Source organism: Lepus europaeus, chromosome 14 (assembly GCF_033115175.1).
Source record: "Lepus europaeus isolate LE1 chromosome 14, mLepTim1.pri, whole genome shotgun sequence".
Classification (NCBI taxonomy): domain Eukaryota; kingdom Metazoa; phylum Chordata; class Mammalia; order Lagomorpha; family Leporidae; genus Lepus; species Lepus europaeus.
The window spans coordinates 74,331,112-74,346,222 of record NC_084840.1 but is presented as its reverse complement, the minus strand read 5'-3'; the positions used below and the strand labels follow the sequence as shown (position 1 = coordinate 74,346,222).

The 15,111-nt window shown below is 47.8% G+C and overlaps 1 protein-coding gene across 5 annotated transcripts in view; it reads right to left on the bottom strand.

The window, feature by feature from the left end:
• Nucleotides 1–15,111, bottom strand: part of SFMBT2 (Scm like with four mbt domains 2) — a 259,960-nt gene that overhangs the window by 204,761 nt on the left and 40,088 nt on the right. For all 5 annotated transcript variants that reach the window (XM_062210951.1, XM_062210948.1, XM_062210952.1 and 2 more), the window contains exons 3-4: nt 9,832–9,926; nt 6,976–7,216 (exon numbers count right to left, since the gene is read on the bottom strand). In XM_062210951.1, coding sequence (XP_062066935.1) covers nt 6,976–7,216; nt 9,832–9,926 — 336 coding nt within the window. The remainder of the gene's footprint in view (nt 1–6,975; nt 7,217–9,831; nt 9,927–15,111) is intronic.

Here is a 15,111-nt window from a genome sequence, read left to right as displayed (position 1 = left end):
GAAGGGACTATTTATTTTTTGTTTCATAAACAGACACCTACTATTACCATAAAAAGTTTTTGATTTGTATGAAGACCCTTAAAATCCCTTTCATCTTTTTGGTCCTCATTCTGCTTTTCCTTAAAAAGGCTACATGTACCACCATGACTTCTTCACTTCTGTGTGTAGCAGCCTGTTTATTCCAGCATTCCTTTCGTAAATCTCACCCCTTACTCTTCTTTGAATTCTTTTACTCAGAACATTTTTTGAACTAACAAGAGCCTTGGCAAGCAGTGGTCCAACTGGGAGTGTTTTGAGATGGGGTTGCGAAGCCCTCTGGCTCAGTGGAGCCCTGGCGTCAAGTGCTCAGAGACCCCACAAGGATATTGGCAGCTCTCCTGCTTCCACCCCTGGCACTGGGGCACAGGGCCCAAGCAGATAAGAAAGCACGCACAGGGAAGAAGAGGCAGAGAGTAAACAAATGAGCATTTAAAGGAGGGGGGTGGTGGCTGAGCCGGCGCTGCACAGTGGGTAAAGCCACTGCCTGCGGTGCCGGCATCCCATATGGGTGCCAGCTCAAGTCCTGGCTGCTCCTCTTCCGATGCAGCTCTCTGCTGTGGCCTGGGAAAGTAGTGGAAGATGGCCCAAGTCCTTGGGCCCCTGCACCCTCATAGGAGACCCAGAAGAACCTCCTGGCTCCTGGCTTCAGATTGGCATAGCACAGGCCATTGTGGCCATCTGGGGAGTGAACCAGCAGATGGAAGACGTCTCTCTCTCTGCCTCTGCCTCTCTCTAACTCTGCCTTTCAAATACATAAATCTTAAAAAAAAGGGGGGGGGGGGCTGCAGTCACTACTGCCACAGGCAATGCAGATCCAACAGTCTACCTCTTCTCATTTTTCAAGAGACATTGATAATTCAGATTTTTAAATGATGCGATTGTAACCTACACACTAAAATCACTTCCCAGTACTGTTTATATCTAAATATACAACACATACATATGTGTTCACCCGTGCATTCATCATCCAAGCCCACCCTGATCTACACCACAGTGAATGTCTACACAGGCTTTCCATCGGATCAAACAGAAAACAAAACCATGTGAATTTTTCAAGAGGTCCATTAAGTGCCCATGGAGAAAAAAAAAGAAAAAAGCATCTATTTCCTACCTGCATGTTCCTTTCACATATTTGTAATCAAAGATGGATTTTTAACAATAGGATAGCAACTCAGTTTTTAAATTTTTTAAAAAAGATTTATTTGAAAGGCACAGTTACAGAGAGAGGGGGAGAGACACAGGCAGAGAGATCATCTATCTGCTGCTGGTTCACTCCCCAAAAGGCTGCAAACTCTGAGAGCCCAAAGCCAGGAGCGTAGGACTCCATCTGTGTCTCCCACATGGGTGCAGGGGCCCAAGCACTAGAGCCATCCTTGTTGCCTTCCCAGGCACATTAGCAGAGAGCGGGAAAGGAAGTAAAGCAGCCAGGTCTCCACCTGGCACTGATATGGGATGCCGGCATTGCAGCAGGTGGCTTAACCTGCTATGCCACAATGTCGGCTCCAACTCCTTAAAATGTATAACTATGACTTCTATTTTACTTATTGTCTTATTATCAAACACATCTTACCCTTTCTTATCCCAATGTGTTTTCTTCCTCTTACTTCAAACTACCTAATGTTTAACAAGGTTCTCACTCTTTTTTTTTTTTTTTTTTTAAGAATTGTTTTAGGGGCCGGTGCTGTGGCGCACCAGGTGAAGCCACTGCCTGCAGTGCCGACATCCCATATGGTTGCTGGTTTGAGTTTCAGCTGCTTCATTTCCAATCCAGCTCTCTGCTATGGCCTAGGAAAGCAGTAGAAGATGGCCCAAGCCCTTGGGCCCCTGCACCCGCATGGGAGACCTGGAGAAAGCTCTTGGCTCTTGGCTTCAGATTAGTGCAGCTCCGGCCCGTTACAGCCAACTGGGGAGTGAACCAACGGATGGAAGACCTCTCTCTCTTCCTTTCCTTCTCTCTCTGTTTCACTCTGACTTTCAAAGTAAAATAAATAAATCTTTAAAAAAAGAAGAAGAAGAAGAATTGTTTTATTTATTTGAAACAGAGTTACAGAGAGAGGTAGAGCCAGAGAGAGAAAGGTCTTCCATTGCGCTGATTCACTCCCCAAATGACCGCAACACCCAGAGCTGAGCTGATCTGAAGCCAGGAGCCAGGCACTTCCTTCAGGTCTACCACAAAGGTGCAGGGCTCAAGGACTTGGGCCATCTCCTACTGCTTTCCCAGGCCATAGCAGAGAGCTGGATCGGAAGAAGAGCAGCTGGGACTTGAACCGGTGCCCATATGGGATGCCTGCTCTGTAGGCTAGGGCTTTAACCTGCTGTACCACAGCGCCAGCCCAGAGGCTCACTCTCTTTCTCTCTCAGCTCTGGCCAGTTAGGGTTCATTTTACTCTTGGAGTTTTTAGAATTTTACTGCATTTTCTTATGAATAAGCAAGTGGAATTCCCGTTACAATTTAAAACCACCAAAGAAAACAATGTGATAAATTTTCCTTGGTATTGCTAAAATGTCATTTAAATCATGAAACACAAACTTGAACAACTAGTAATTTCCTAAGACCCAACCAAATTCCACCAGTGGCCGTGGACAGGCAAGTGCTGGTTTCCGATCACTTAACAGTTCCATGGACCTCATGCCAGCCACTCTTCCTCCACAGTCACCTCCTACAAAACCAGTAATTCCCCTGCACTGCCCTGGCACCAGGCTCGAGAGTTTGCCGGGACCTTCCCACACCACAGAAGGCCACCTTCACACTTCCTCCTGACACATAATGAATAAAGATTCCTTGATTCCAATACGTTGTATACGAACTGATGCAGTAATCTGGCAAGGCTGCAGAGTTTGCAATTCAAATTACAGAAATTTTAATAAAGGGGAAAATAAAAATTAGCTGTGTGATTCCTAAGGCACTGTAATTCCAGTGCTTTCACTGCAACAGGAGAGAGTGCACAGACGTACTCCACTGTGCAGAGGTTCTGGGGTTCGATCTGGAGGTGAGCCACCACACGCTGTCACCTGCAGTCTTACGGGAGTCTCCTTCCAGGGACCCAGCAGGCCCAGGCGAGGACGGCAGAACGCCCTCATTCCAGACACTAAAGAGATAGTAATGTCACTACTTCCCAATAAATAACAATGAAAGAGTCATTGGATTAAATGACTTCTGTCCATTATCACCATAAACAATGATTATTTGGCAGCTGCTCTTTGCGAGTTTTTCACGCGCCTGTGAATAAATCGGGCCTTATTGATTCGCTAAGCCAAAATGTTTGACATTTTACTCCACTACCAAGGGCCACAATGCGCCGCTACACTCGGTGATGCTTCACCGGGGTCTGTTCCTGAATACATTTAATACGAGAGAGTAGCACTGATTAGCTCCCGAGCTGGCCGCTGACCCGGGTTTCTCTGAACACGTCCTTGTGAACGGAGTTCTCCGGCCGCCGATCAGAGTCGGCAACACACACCGGGCCGCTGCTATCCTTCTCACAGTAGTCAATCTAATAATAATAATGACAATTCGAAGAGCAATTTAACAGTGAGGCAGGAAAATGCGGGACTGCAGAGTCCTGTGTGCCTTGTAAAACTATCCTCAAAAATACTAATGTCACTGTCTTCCGATGAAGTGACTTTAGAAGAAGGAAGACCACTCAACCTCACTCTGGCAAAGTAAGCCAGGCTCTCTCTTCCCTCGCCTCCCCAAACACTGCCAGGCAGTTCCCTCCCTACCCACCCCCCTCAACTCCTCTCCGACTGGGTCACTCCATCCAGAACCCAACCCGCTTAGTAGCTCTGAGTCGCAACAGGGAACTGCAGTCTCCGATTCTGTTTGGAGGGAGGCTTTCCACCAGGCACTCACAAGAATCTCCCGATGTAGCTCATCTGTTCCCTAATCCATTCAAACCTCAACATTCCCCCAACAAGTTACACGGGAAACTTCATTTCTCTGCTTAGGACAGATATTCCTGGGCTAAACGTCCGTGGAGCCTAATTTTAAAGCAAATTCCAGTCCCCGTGTTATAAAATAGGAAAACTAGCACCCTATCTTTCCTCCTTCACAAGGATGGCAAACCAAGACATTCCAGACTGGGAAGCTCTCTGGAGATGACACATTATAATCCTCTCATTTCAAGCATAATAAAACTGGGAGGGGAGGTATCCAAGGAACTATTTTAATGGCACAGCCAGATAAGAACTCAGCTCTCTGGCTCCAAGCACAGAGATTATTCCACATTATTCCACTCTGATCATTTCTGAGATCAGTAAGAAAATCTCTGTATCACCAGGACACCTCCCAGATAGAAACGCTGTGTGTCCTGGGTGGCTGTAAATCGTATTAATATTCTGCAAGGCCCTTCAAGTTTAACCACAACAAAGATCAACCGAGTTCAGTTGCAGAATTTACAACGATATTAGCTCGCTAAGACGGAAAACCACACAAACAAGAACCCTTGTTCAAAAAATAGATTCTACTATTCCCTATGGAACCACTGCCGCCTCTGGTTACAAAGCAATAATGATCCTGTCCTACAGCAATCAATAAAACCTCTTACCCCATGAACCTGCTATTTCCTGAGTGTTCTCTGCACTAAAGATTTCCAAGTCATATTGATTACCTACTAAATTTTTTAAAGCTCCTTAAAAAAGAGCACTGAAGAAATTCTCAAATTAGCATAACTTGTTATTGTTTGAACAGACTTCAGATCTTTCAGTCACATTTAATGGTTTCCCTTTTCCCAGGGTTTCCTCATTTTTCACATTGAGCGTGCCTTGTGACACACGTCTGTGTCTTGCCTAATAGCACAGAGTCGGCAGGATACAAATTTGACGGTGTTTCTGAAACTGTGACTGCTGCCACATTTTTCTTCCAAGGGAGGACGGGTGATTGATTAATAAACTCTGCCCTCTTTTCCTGAGCCTAAGCATGTTTTTTTACCAAATGAACCCATTACATCTGGGCGTGTGACAATGCAGCAGCCTGGAACTTCTCACTAAAACCATTCAGGGAGAAGCTACTGTGACGAGGAAGCATCCTTCGTCCTCCCCAAGGGCATTTAGCTACTCAAGGGTCAAACCTGAAGAGTGAATCATGAAAGTACGGCGCTGGGGCTCCCTTTTAGACTCCTCCTCTTTCTGTGTCCCCAAGTATGTGTGTGTGTATTTGTGTGTGCGTGCACCTGGATGGAACCCCCCTGAGTGTGTGTGTGTGGGAGGCATGTGTGTGAAGAGCTGGGCTCGGGGTGGGCATGTATCTCTCTTTCTCTAACTAGAACTGGTATTTTCCCAATATCCCATCAGGACTGTTTTTTTTTATGCCAGACCAGAAATCAATCATGGGAAATTTAGGAAAAAAAAAAAAATCAAATGTTGCCTTGTAGATCTTCTCATTTCAGAGGTGGTTTTAATTCAAAGACAAATCTGAAAATGTTATCTACAGGGCAGCCATTTGGCCTAGCAGTTAAGGTGCCAGTTAAGCTGCCTGTACCCTGTTATGACAGTATCTGGGCTTGATACCCACCTCTGGCTCTGACTCCAGGTAACAGTTCAAATGACTGGGTCCCCGCTACCCACATAAGAGACCTGGATGGAGTTCCCAACTCTCAGCTTCAGCCTTGACCCAGTCTTGGCCACTGAAGGCATCCGGGCAGTAAACCAACAGATGGAAGCTTTCTCTCTCTCTCTCTCTCTCTCTCTGCACCTTTCAAATAAAAAAAGTCTTTAGGCCGGCGCCGCGGCTCACTAGGCTAATCCTCCGCTTTGTGGCGCTGGCACACCGGGTTCTAGTCCCGGTCGGGGCACCGATCCTGTCCCGGTTGCTCCTCTTCTAGGCCAGCTCTCTGCTGTGGCCAGGGAATGCAGTGGAGGATGGCCCAAGTCCTTGGGTCCCGCACCCCATGGGAGACCAGGAGAAGCCCCTGGCTCCTGCCATCGGATCAGCGCGGTGCGCCGGCCGCAGCGCGCCTACCACGGCAGCCATTGGAGGGTGAACCAACGGCAAAAAGGAAGACCTTTCTCTCTGTCTCTCTCTCACTGTCCACTTTGCCTGTCAAAAAAAAAAAAGTCTTCAAGCCACACTGCTGCCACAATCAAATAATGAAACACACACAACAGGGTGCTCAGATATAAATACTTGATGCAACTCAGTTTTCATGCCTACAGCCTTAAACAAATTGTCTAGGCAGCCCTTTCTGCCACAGCAGGGTCTCTCCATCTCACCCCCACTGCCAGCTTAGGCCTGACCATTCCTTAGGGATGGGGCCATTCTGTGTGTGCTGCAGGTTTAGGAGCATCTGAGGTCTCCACCCACAGGACATCAGTGGCAACCATCCCTCCCCCAACCAAAGTTGCTTTCACACATTGTCACATGTCCCCCCTCCCCCGCCCCATACACACGGGATAAAACTGGCCCAGCAGAGACCCAGTGCTTGGGAGCCACTGAACCGATCGATCTTTGCCTCTGCACGCTTTGAGCGCCCCCGATAGCGATGTCGTTTCTCCTCAACTGTTCCGTTTACAAAGGCTTCCCACCCTGACCGCCTCCCCACCGCACGACAGGTGAAAACTTACTGGAGGAAGTCCATTTAAAATGCTCCCCAGTCCTGTTCAACATGCCAACACCAACGCGTAAAAGGAGCAACGCAATCACCAAGCGGGATCATGACCTCGGTTCTCGGCACTCCTTCAACCTTCCCTTCCCCATCCCTTGAAAGCAACCAAGAGTCTCCAAGCTGTGGTTGGCTCAACGGACCAGCGCCGCCATGGGGAAACCATCTCCCGCCATCTCCCGCCACCCGGGCACCCTGGGCTCCGGAAGCCCCAGAAGCGATTTTGAAAGAGCCGGGAAGACCTTCCTACTCAAATCCACTAGGGGTCCTCCACAAGCTCCTCCCAGTGCGGACAGCCACCAGGAAGGCCCATCAGCTGCGAATCCGCGCGGCTCACCGTCCGGAGGCATTAACACCTTGTTGTTCTGCGTGCACCACCCCACGGGGTGCAGATCCGCTATGACCACGTCACACCAGAAGTCCGCCCTGCGGTCCTCGCCGTAACCGCAGTAGCGCAGAAGCAGCAGCTGCCCGCACGTCGTGATGATAGTGGCCACCCAGTATGTGTCCGGGTTGTTCTTGTTGGCCACTTCCAACTTCATTCCCGGCTGGAAGTTGCTCTGCAGGCTGATTTCAACCTTGGGGAATCAGAGACGTAGGAAAACGGTTACCACGCTGGACACAGATCTCAGAGACGGTTACAAGAACTACTGAAAAAAAGAGCGCTGGAGTATTTCGGCCACCCACAACAGCACGACACCGCCCACAGAAATACATGCAAAAAGAAAAATGAAAACAAAATGGGCTGCTGTTTGTGTGGTTAAGCCGCTGTCTGTGATGCTGGCATCACTTCTGAGCACTGGTTCAAGTCCCAGCTGCTCCACTTCCCGATCCAGCTTCCTGCTAATGTGCCTGGGAAAGCAGCGGAGGATGGCCCAAGTGTCTAGGTCCCTGCACCCACATGGGAGACCCAGAGTTCCAGGCTCCTTGCTTCAGATTGGCCCAACCCTATCCACTGTAGCCACTTGGGAAGTAAAGCAGCAGATGGAAGATTTCTCTCTAACTCTACCTTTCAAATAAATAAATCTTTTAAAAGAGAAAAGAAATGCAATGCAAGCCAGCAACATAATGTTAAGCTCTCTAGAAGCCATAATTTTTAAAAGATTTATGTATTTATTTGAAAGTCAGAGTTACACACAGAGAGAAGGAGAGGCAGACAGAAAGAGAGGTCTTCCACCGCAGGTTCACTCCCCAAATGGCCATAATGGCTGGAGCTGTGCTGGTCGAAGCCAGGAGCCAGGAGCTTCTTCCAGGTCTCCCATGTGGGAGCACTGGCTCAAGGCCTTGGGCCATCTTCCCCTACTTTTCCAGGCCATAGCAGAGAGCTGGATGGGAAGTGGAGCAGCCAGGCCTTGAATCAGCACCCACATGGGATGCCGGTACTGCAGGTGGCAGCTTTACCCACTATGCCACAGCGCTGGCCCCTAGAAGCCACAATTTTTAAGATGAAACTATACTTCAAATCACATTTCATCTCTCCCCATGTATCTATCATATTATCATTTCCACACATAACAAACACAAATATGTGAATGAGATATTCGACCTTCTCTTCCAGTGGAGCCTCCAAAACCCAGTGTTCTATTCCACCTGGAGGGCACAACGCAACTCGGGCTACACACTTGCCCAGTGCTCAGTGGGCCCAGCCAGGATGGTTCCCGTGTGCTCAGCACCATCCTAGAGGACGGGTTTTCTTTCTTTCCTTTTTTCTTAAGTAAGAGTTTGTCTATTGACATTCACTGGACCTTCTCCCCAGACCAAAGAAGCTTACAAGCCTGGTGGGTCATTATGTCCCAAAGTTGACCTATCCGGGGTTCCTGGGCAGCAGGTGCTTCCAGGAGATGATGGAATTATAAACCATTTGTCCAGGAAGTTAGTGCTACTTCTCCTTTCAGCACAGCACACAGGCCTGGGGAAATTTTGCATCATGAAGGACAGCTGCCCTTGCTGCCCTCCAGGGCTCTCCTCTGTGATTGAAAGGGAGACAGGAGAGCTGACTGAATCAAAGGGAGCCCAGGAAATTCTACACAGAGGGAAAGTGCTAACCTCTTGCTAAAGAGAAGCTGGAAAAATTATCAACCAATTCCTCTTTCCTGCACTGCCTTAAGGAACCTACCAGATTCACTCCAACATCTTAGGATGTTTATATCATCTTGGCTTTCTGGAACCATACCCCTGGTCACATGCCCAGAAATCATTGGTTCTGCTTTGTTTTAATATTTAGCTCTTGGTTTCTATTGTATAACCAGAATTACATTCATAATACAATATATACCGTGTTATAATTATAACATGATGAGTATAAAATGAGAAAGGGGAATATAATTCACCTTTATAAGGTCACACAAATTTAATAAGGTATTAACTTCCCTTTCAAAAGAACACTTCACCTCCACAAAATAAAATAAAATAAAATGTTTATTTTATTTAAAGAATCAATGTTCTGGCGTCATTCAGCCAAGCAGCCAAAAGAAAGAGCAGATTAAGAAAGTTACCCAGTTTGCTTAGGATAATCAGATTGAACCTTTGCTCTGGGTAGCCCAGTGAGGGGGAAAATGTTTCTCAGAGTTAAATTTCCATTTCCATTACAATAGTAATGCCTAAGAGCTTGAGTCCTGGAAATCTAGTCTTTTCCTGGCTCATGACAGATCCCCAATATCTCAAACCTAAGCAAAAATCTGATTAAACTCTCAATTTTTTTGTTTTCTGGGCCTTGCCCTCTGGTGGGCATGTTATTGCATTATTCAAAGCAATAGTGTTCATGAGAATTGCTTTTTGGTTGGAGCCAAATGTTTTCAGAATATTCATGTTTATTTCCTGGACTCCAAATCATCTATGCACAAAAGGCTGTGAAACTTTGAAGTGTCTCTTCAGAGTCGAAAATGCAACCCAAAATAAAAACTTACAGCCATTACATCCACAAAGAATGTATTTACACACTGCACCTCCTTGCCTAGTTGGCTGGCGCTCTACGTACTCAAACCAACCTGCCCTGCCCACCTGACCTGGTGCTCTGTGTGCAAAGCAAACCAACTGCCACATCTCCTCGTTATTCCTAAGACATCTTGGCTGGCTCCCTCTTCTCCTTCCATTCCCTTGCTTTGGATCAGTTCTTTGGCTTCTCCCTGCATGGTCCTTTCTTCCTGTCCCACCCTCCAGAGGCAGGTGAGAAGAGACAAACTCTCTTACGTACATGTTTGAATGATGTGTGCGGAGCTGCACTGGCACCTGTTTCTTCCAAATATTCTCCCCAGTTGAAGCCGATTTCCTCCAGGCTCGAACCTTCTTCTGTTGGGAAAAGAGAGACCATCAGTAGTCAAATGAGGATTGGGAAGGCAGTGGCCTTCAACTGAGACCTGAGAATCCTTAATGCAATAGACAAATACATGCAATGGCTAAGGAAGACTTTGCTGAATTCTTTATAAGGCTTCTTCCATTTGTTGACTTGGGAGATGGTGATGAAAGAAAAGAAACATTGCGGAAATTCTGCTCTGGCTTCCCGGTCACCATCAAGAGTGACATGGATGCTCCTGGTAAAGTGAAAATAGACCTGTTTGGAAGCAGATCTGTTGCCTATTTGCAGATTAGCTTGGATTTAGCCGCAGGAGACACCCCAGCCTTTGGGGAGCCTGGAGGACAAGGGGGAGGAGACTACTGACCACTCAGTGCCCACCTGCACACAGAGTGCTCCACTGACACTATGTGCCCCTGACAGTTTAGCGTAGCTGGAAATTTATAGAATAACAGCCAAGGCTGCTAGCACCATAGGGAGCTTTAGAAAGCACTGACTCCAATGTCATTTTAAGAGAGGGAGAAAGAGACAGACTCAAAAGTGTGTGAGGCCAACCAGGAAGTTGGCAATAGGAACAGGCCGGCTGCCAGTCACCCCTGCTGCCCACTCAGTCCTGGGCCACCATCTCCTGACTCCTGCTGGGATAGGGTTCTAGGGGCAAGACACACCAGCAGGAACAACAGAGTGCACTTCTCCCATCACATGCAACAAGAAGAACTACAATAAACGCACAGCGCGGCTCTGAAAACTGTAACTACTCAAAATACGCACAGATGCACACACCCAGTCTCTGAAGGAAATTAATCCATTCTCAAAATATTGAGGACTACTGATATCATTTGATATACCTGCAAAGCTCAAAATAATGCATTTTAAGGCATAAACAGCATAAATGTTATGTCATATAGTTTCTTTTTTATTTTCTTAGATTGTTATTTATTTGAAAGTCAGAGTTACACAGAAAGAGGATAGACAGAGAGGGAGAGAGAGGTCTTCTATCTGCTGGTTCACTCCTCGATTGGCCACAACGGCCAGAGCTGCGCCTATCTGAAGCCAGGAGCCAGGAGCTTCTTCCAAGTCTCCCACAGGGGTGCAGGGGCCCAAGGACTTGGGCCATCCTCCACTGCTTTCCCCAGCCATAGCAGAGAGCTAGATCAGAAGAAGAGCAGCCAGGACTCGAACGGGCGCCCATATGGGATGCCAGCACTGCAGGCAGGGGCTTTACCCACTATGCCACAGCACCAACCCCCAAAGCTGGCTTCTGAGTCAAAGTTGCCTTCTCAAATTTTTCTCCAGCAAAGTGACTCATATGGGAATGTCTAAGAAAGAAAGAAAAAGCTGTCTAAAGAGAAAGTCTTTCCTTTGTCTCCAAACATTCATTCACTGGAACAAAGACAATAGGTACCACAGCCCTCCCAACCAAAAAAGAATGACACCAGGAGGTTTAGAACTGCTGAGACATGATGAAGCAAACTCAAAGAGAAAGCAGTCCCATTCCAGAAACGCTCTCAGGGCAGCATAGACGGGTCTTGCCCCATCTTGCCCCAAACAGTGCTGGGCATCCATTGCCCAATTTGCTTCTGATCCACTAAGCAAGGGGGAGCACTTGTGAAACAACTAGAATTTCTGTCCACCCGGCTTGTCTGCCTCAGTTCACACCACACTGTCTGGAAGAATCGGTCTGCCCTCACCTGTGTCCACCTTTGCAGCTCCACAAGGCAACCACACACCCTCAGCACAACGTCCATGTTTGGGTGTCAGCTAGGGCCTGCACACACATCACTCAGCAATCTTTCCAAGAACCCTGACAAATTCAGGGCACTCGGGGAAGAGAAAATGAGAGCTCACCAAGGTGAGGGAATCACCCAGAGTCACAAGGTGTCCAGCCTCAGAGCCACGAGTCCCATGCTTCTGCCCAGATCGCTCGTCAGAATCCTCCGCCTCCAGCCAACCCCCACCCAGACAACCCGAGGGAAGCTTCAAAGGCTGACTGAAGTGTTCTCAGTCCCAGGTCTACAAAGGCGAGGGGTCCTAGCAGGGCTCTTGGGAAGAAGTCACGTGAGGATGACAGCTGTTGAAAACTGCAGCAAGGTCCTCTCGCTGAGCAACTCACTCTTCACAGCAGAAACATTCACACCGAGGCTGAATCATCAGGCCAGTACCTGAAATCAGGGAATCAGGGGCCTTAACAAACCCGTCCCTATGACCTGCTAAGACTCAAGGATTCCTTGGGGCCAGCGCCGCGGCTCACTTGGTTAATCCTCCGCCTGCGGCACTGGCATTCCATATGGGTGCCGGATTCTATCCCGGTTGCCCCTCTTCCAGGCCAGCTCTCTGCTGTGGCCCGGGAGTGCAGTGGAGGATGGCCCAAGTGCTTGGGCCCTGCACCCGCATGGGAGACCACGAGGAAGCACCTGGCTCCTGGCACTGGATTGGTGCAGTGTGCCAGCTGTAGCAGCTATTTGGGGGGGTGAACCAACAGAAGGAAGACCTTTCTCTCTGTCTCTCTCTCTCACTGTCTAACTCTGTCAAATTAAAAAAAAAAAAAAAAAAAAAGACTCAAGGTTTCCACTGCATCAAACCAAGGGTGACCAGAGCTAAAATTTCTCAACTTCAACTCTGAGACCATGTGTTGCGATTCTTTATTCTTCCAACAATTCTCCCCAATGCTGCTGAGTATGCCGCTGGGGCTACATTTCCATCTCTTTCCCCAGCATAGGAGGCCCTGCATTCTTGGGTACACACACTCATTTAGCAAAGTTGGCCATGGGGTCAGAGAGTCCCCCGTGCCTCCACTGTAGGAGTCAGTATGAATAGCAAGCTCTGTCACTCTCTGCCAGTCTAAAGAAAACAGCTTTATAAGTGCCCTAACGTCAGACCTAGAATGGAATTTAAGAAGAAAAAACCCTTATGCCCAGCACTGATGGATCAAACCATGCTGTTTTCATAATAAAGCCATACACAAAACGCAGGGTCAATGAACAACACGGCCTTTTTCAGTCTGCCATATGTAAGCTATAGGCCCAAGCAGCTGAGTCTCCAAAGACATGTCAATAGGCAACAGATAAACACACACGATGTGGATGAGAAGAGGTCTCCTAAACCCAGAGCACATACTCACAGCTGATGCACAGAACCCTCAAAAACCCACAAACACTTTATTAAGGGAACTCGGACAAGCCCCGTGCCCTGAAAATGGACCACTGGGAGGCATTTCCTCCATGACGTCAGGAAAACAACTATGAAAAGCTACTAAGGGGGGCTGGCGCTGTGGCATAGCAGATAAAGCCGCTGCCTGCAGTGCTGGCATCCCATATGGGCACCGGCTCGAGTCCTGGCTGCACCACTTCCGATCCAGATCTCTGCTGTGGCATGAGAAAGCAGTAGAAGATAGCTCAGGTCCTTGGGCCCCTACACCTGTATGGGAGACCGGAAGAAGCTCCTGGCTCCTGGCTTCAGATCAGCACAGCTCCAGTCAATGCAGCCAACTGGGGAGTGAACAAGTGGATAGAAGACCTCTCTCTCTCTCTCTCTCTCTCTCTCTCTCTGCCTCTCCTCTCTCTGTGTAACTCTGGCTTTCAACTAAATAAATAAATCTTTAAGAAAGAAAGAAAGAAAGAAAGAAAGAAAGAAAGAAAGAAAGAAAGAAAGAAAGAAAGAAAGAAAGAAAGAAAAGCAAAGCTACTAAGAAAATTTCACAACTCCATGGCCAGTGCCAGCTCACTAGGCTAATCCTCCGCCTGCAGCACCGGCACCCCAGGTTCTAGTCCCGGTCGGGGCGCCGGATTCTGTCCCGGTTGCTCCTCTTCCAGTCCAGCTCTCTGCTGTGGCTCGGGCACTTGGGCAGTGGAGGATGGCCCAAGTGCTTGGGCCCTGCACCCACATGGGAGACCAGGAGGAAGCACCTGGCTCCTGGCTTTGGATCGGCACAGCACACTGGCCGTAGCAGCCATTTGGGGGGTGAACCAACGGAAAAAGGAAGACCTTTCCCTCTCTCTCTCTCTCTCACTGTCTAACTCTGCCTGTCAAAAAAAAAAAAAAAAAAGAGAGAGAGAGAGAAAATTTCACAACTCCAAAGTTAACAGACGTGTTCATGAGCAGCAGTTCTGCTTTGGAAAACATTGCTTGTGGGAACAGTATATTTCATAATAAACATAAAATGCAAACATAAAAACAAACCTTACTGAAACCTAGACAGCAGATGACCTTAGAGTGAAACCTGGAATAAACATACAGCCCATATAGCCTTTTTTTTTTAAGTAATAAAGTCTTGAGCTTGTACAATTTTATCATCTGAAATGAGGCAAAGTTTGCAAGCAAGGCTGGATACTAATTCCAAGAACTACTACCCAATAAAGGAATTGAAGATCGGCAGATTTACAATGAATAAAAGCTGGGGCCTGTGTTGTGGTGTAGCAGGTTAAGCCACTGCCTATGATGGTGGCATCCCATATGGGTACCAGTTCAAGTCCTGGCTGCTCCACTTCCAGTACAGCTCCTTGCTGATATGCCTGGGAAAGCAGCAGAGGATGACCCAAGTGCTTGGGCCCCTGCACCCATGTGGGAGACCTGGAGGAAGCTCCTGGCTCCTGGCTTCCACCTGGCCCAGACTATGTAAGTTGCAATGACCTGGGGAGTGTTTCTGTGTCTCTCCTTCTCCCTGTTTGTAACTCTGCCTTTCAAAGAAATAAATAAATCTTAAAAAAAAAAAAATGGAACAATCTCAGGGCCACTGCTGTAGCGTAGTGGGAAAAGCCACCGCCTGCAGTGCCGGTATTCCATCTGGATGCTGGTTCGAGTCCCAGCTGCTCCACTTCCAATCCAGCTCTCTGTTGTGGCCTGGGAAAACAGTGGAGGGTGACCCAAGTCCTTGGGTCCCTCCACCCACATGGGAGACCAGGAGGAAGCTCCTGGGTCCTGGCTTCAGATCAGTGTGGCTCTGGCCATTGCAGCCATCTGGGGAGAGAACCATCAGATAGAAGACCTCTCTCTCTCTCTGCCTCAGCCTGTCTGTAACTTGCCTTTCAAGTAAATAAATCTTTTTAAAAAAGAAAAAGAAGAACAATCCTATATCACAAACCTAACTGTACAATTTAAGAAGCTAGGAAAAAAAAGCACTACTCCCAAGGAAGGAATGATACAATAAAAGAAAATAAAACAAAAATGAAAGTGGGAGATAAG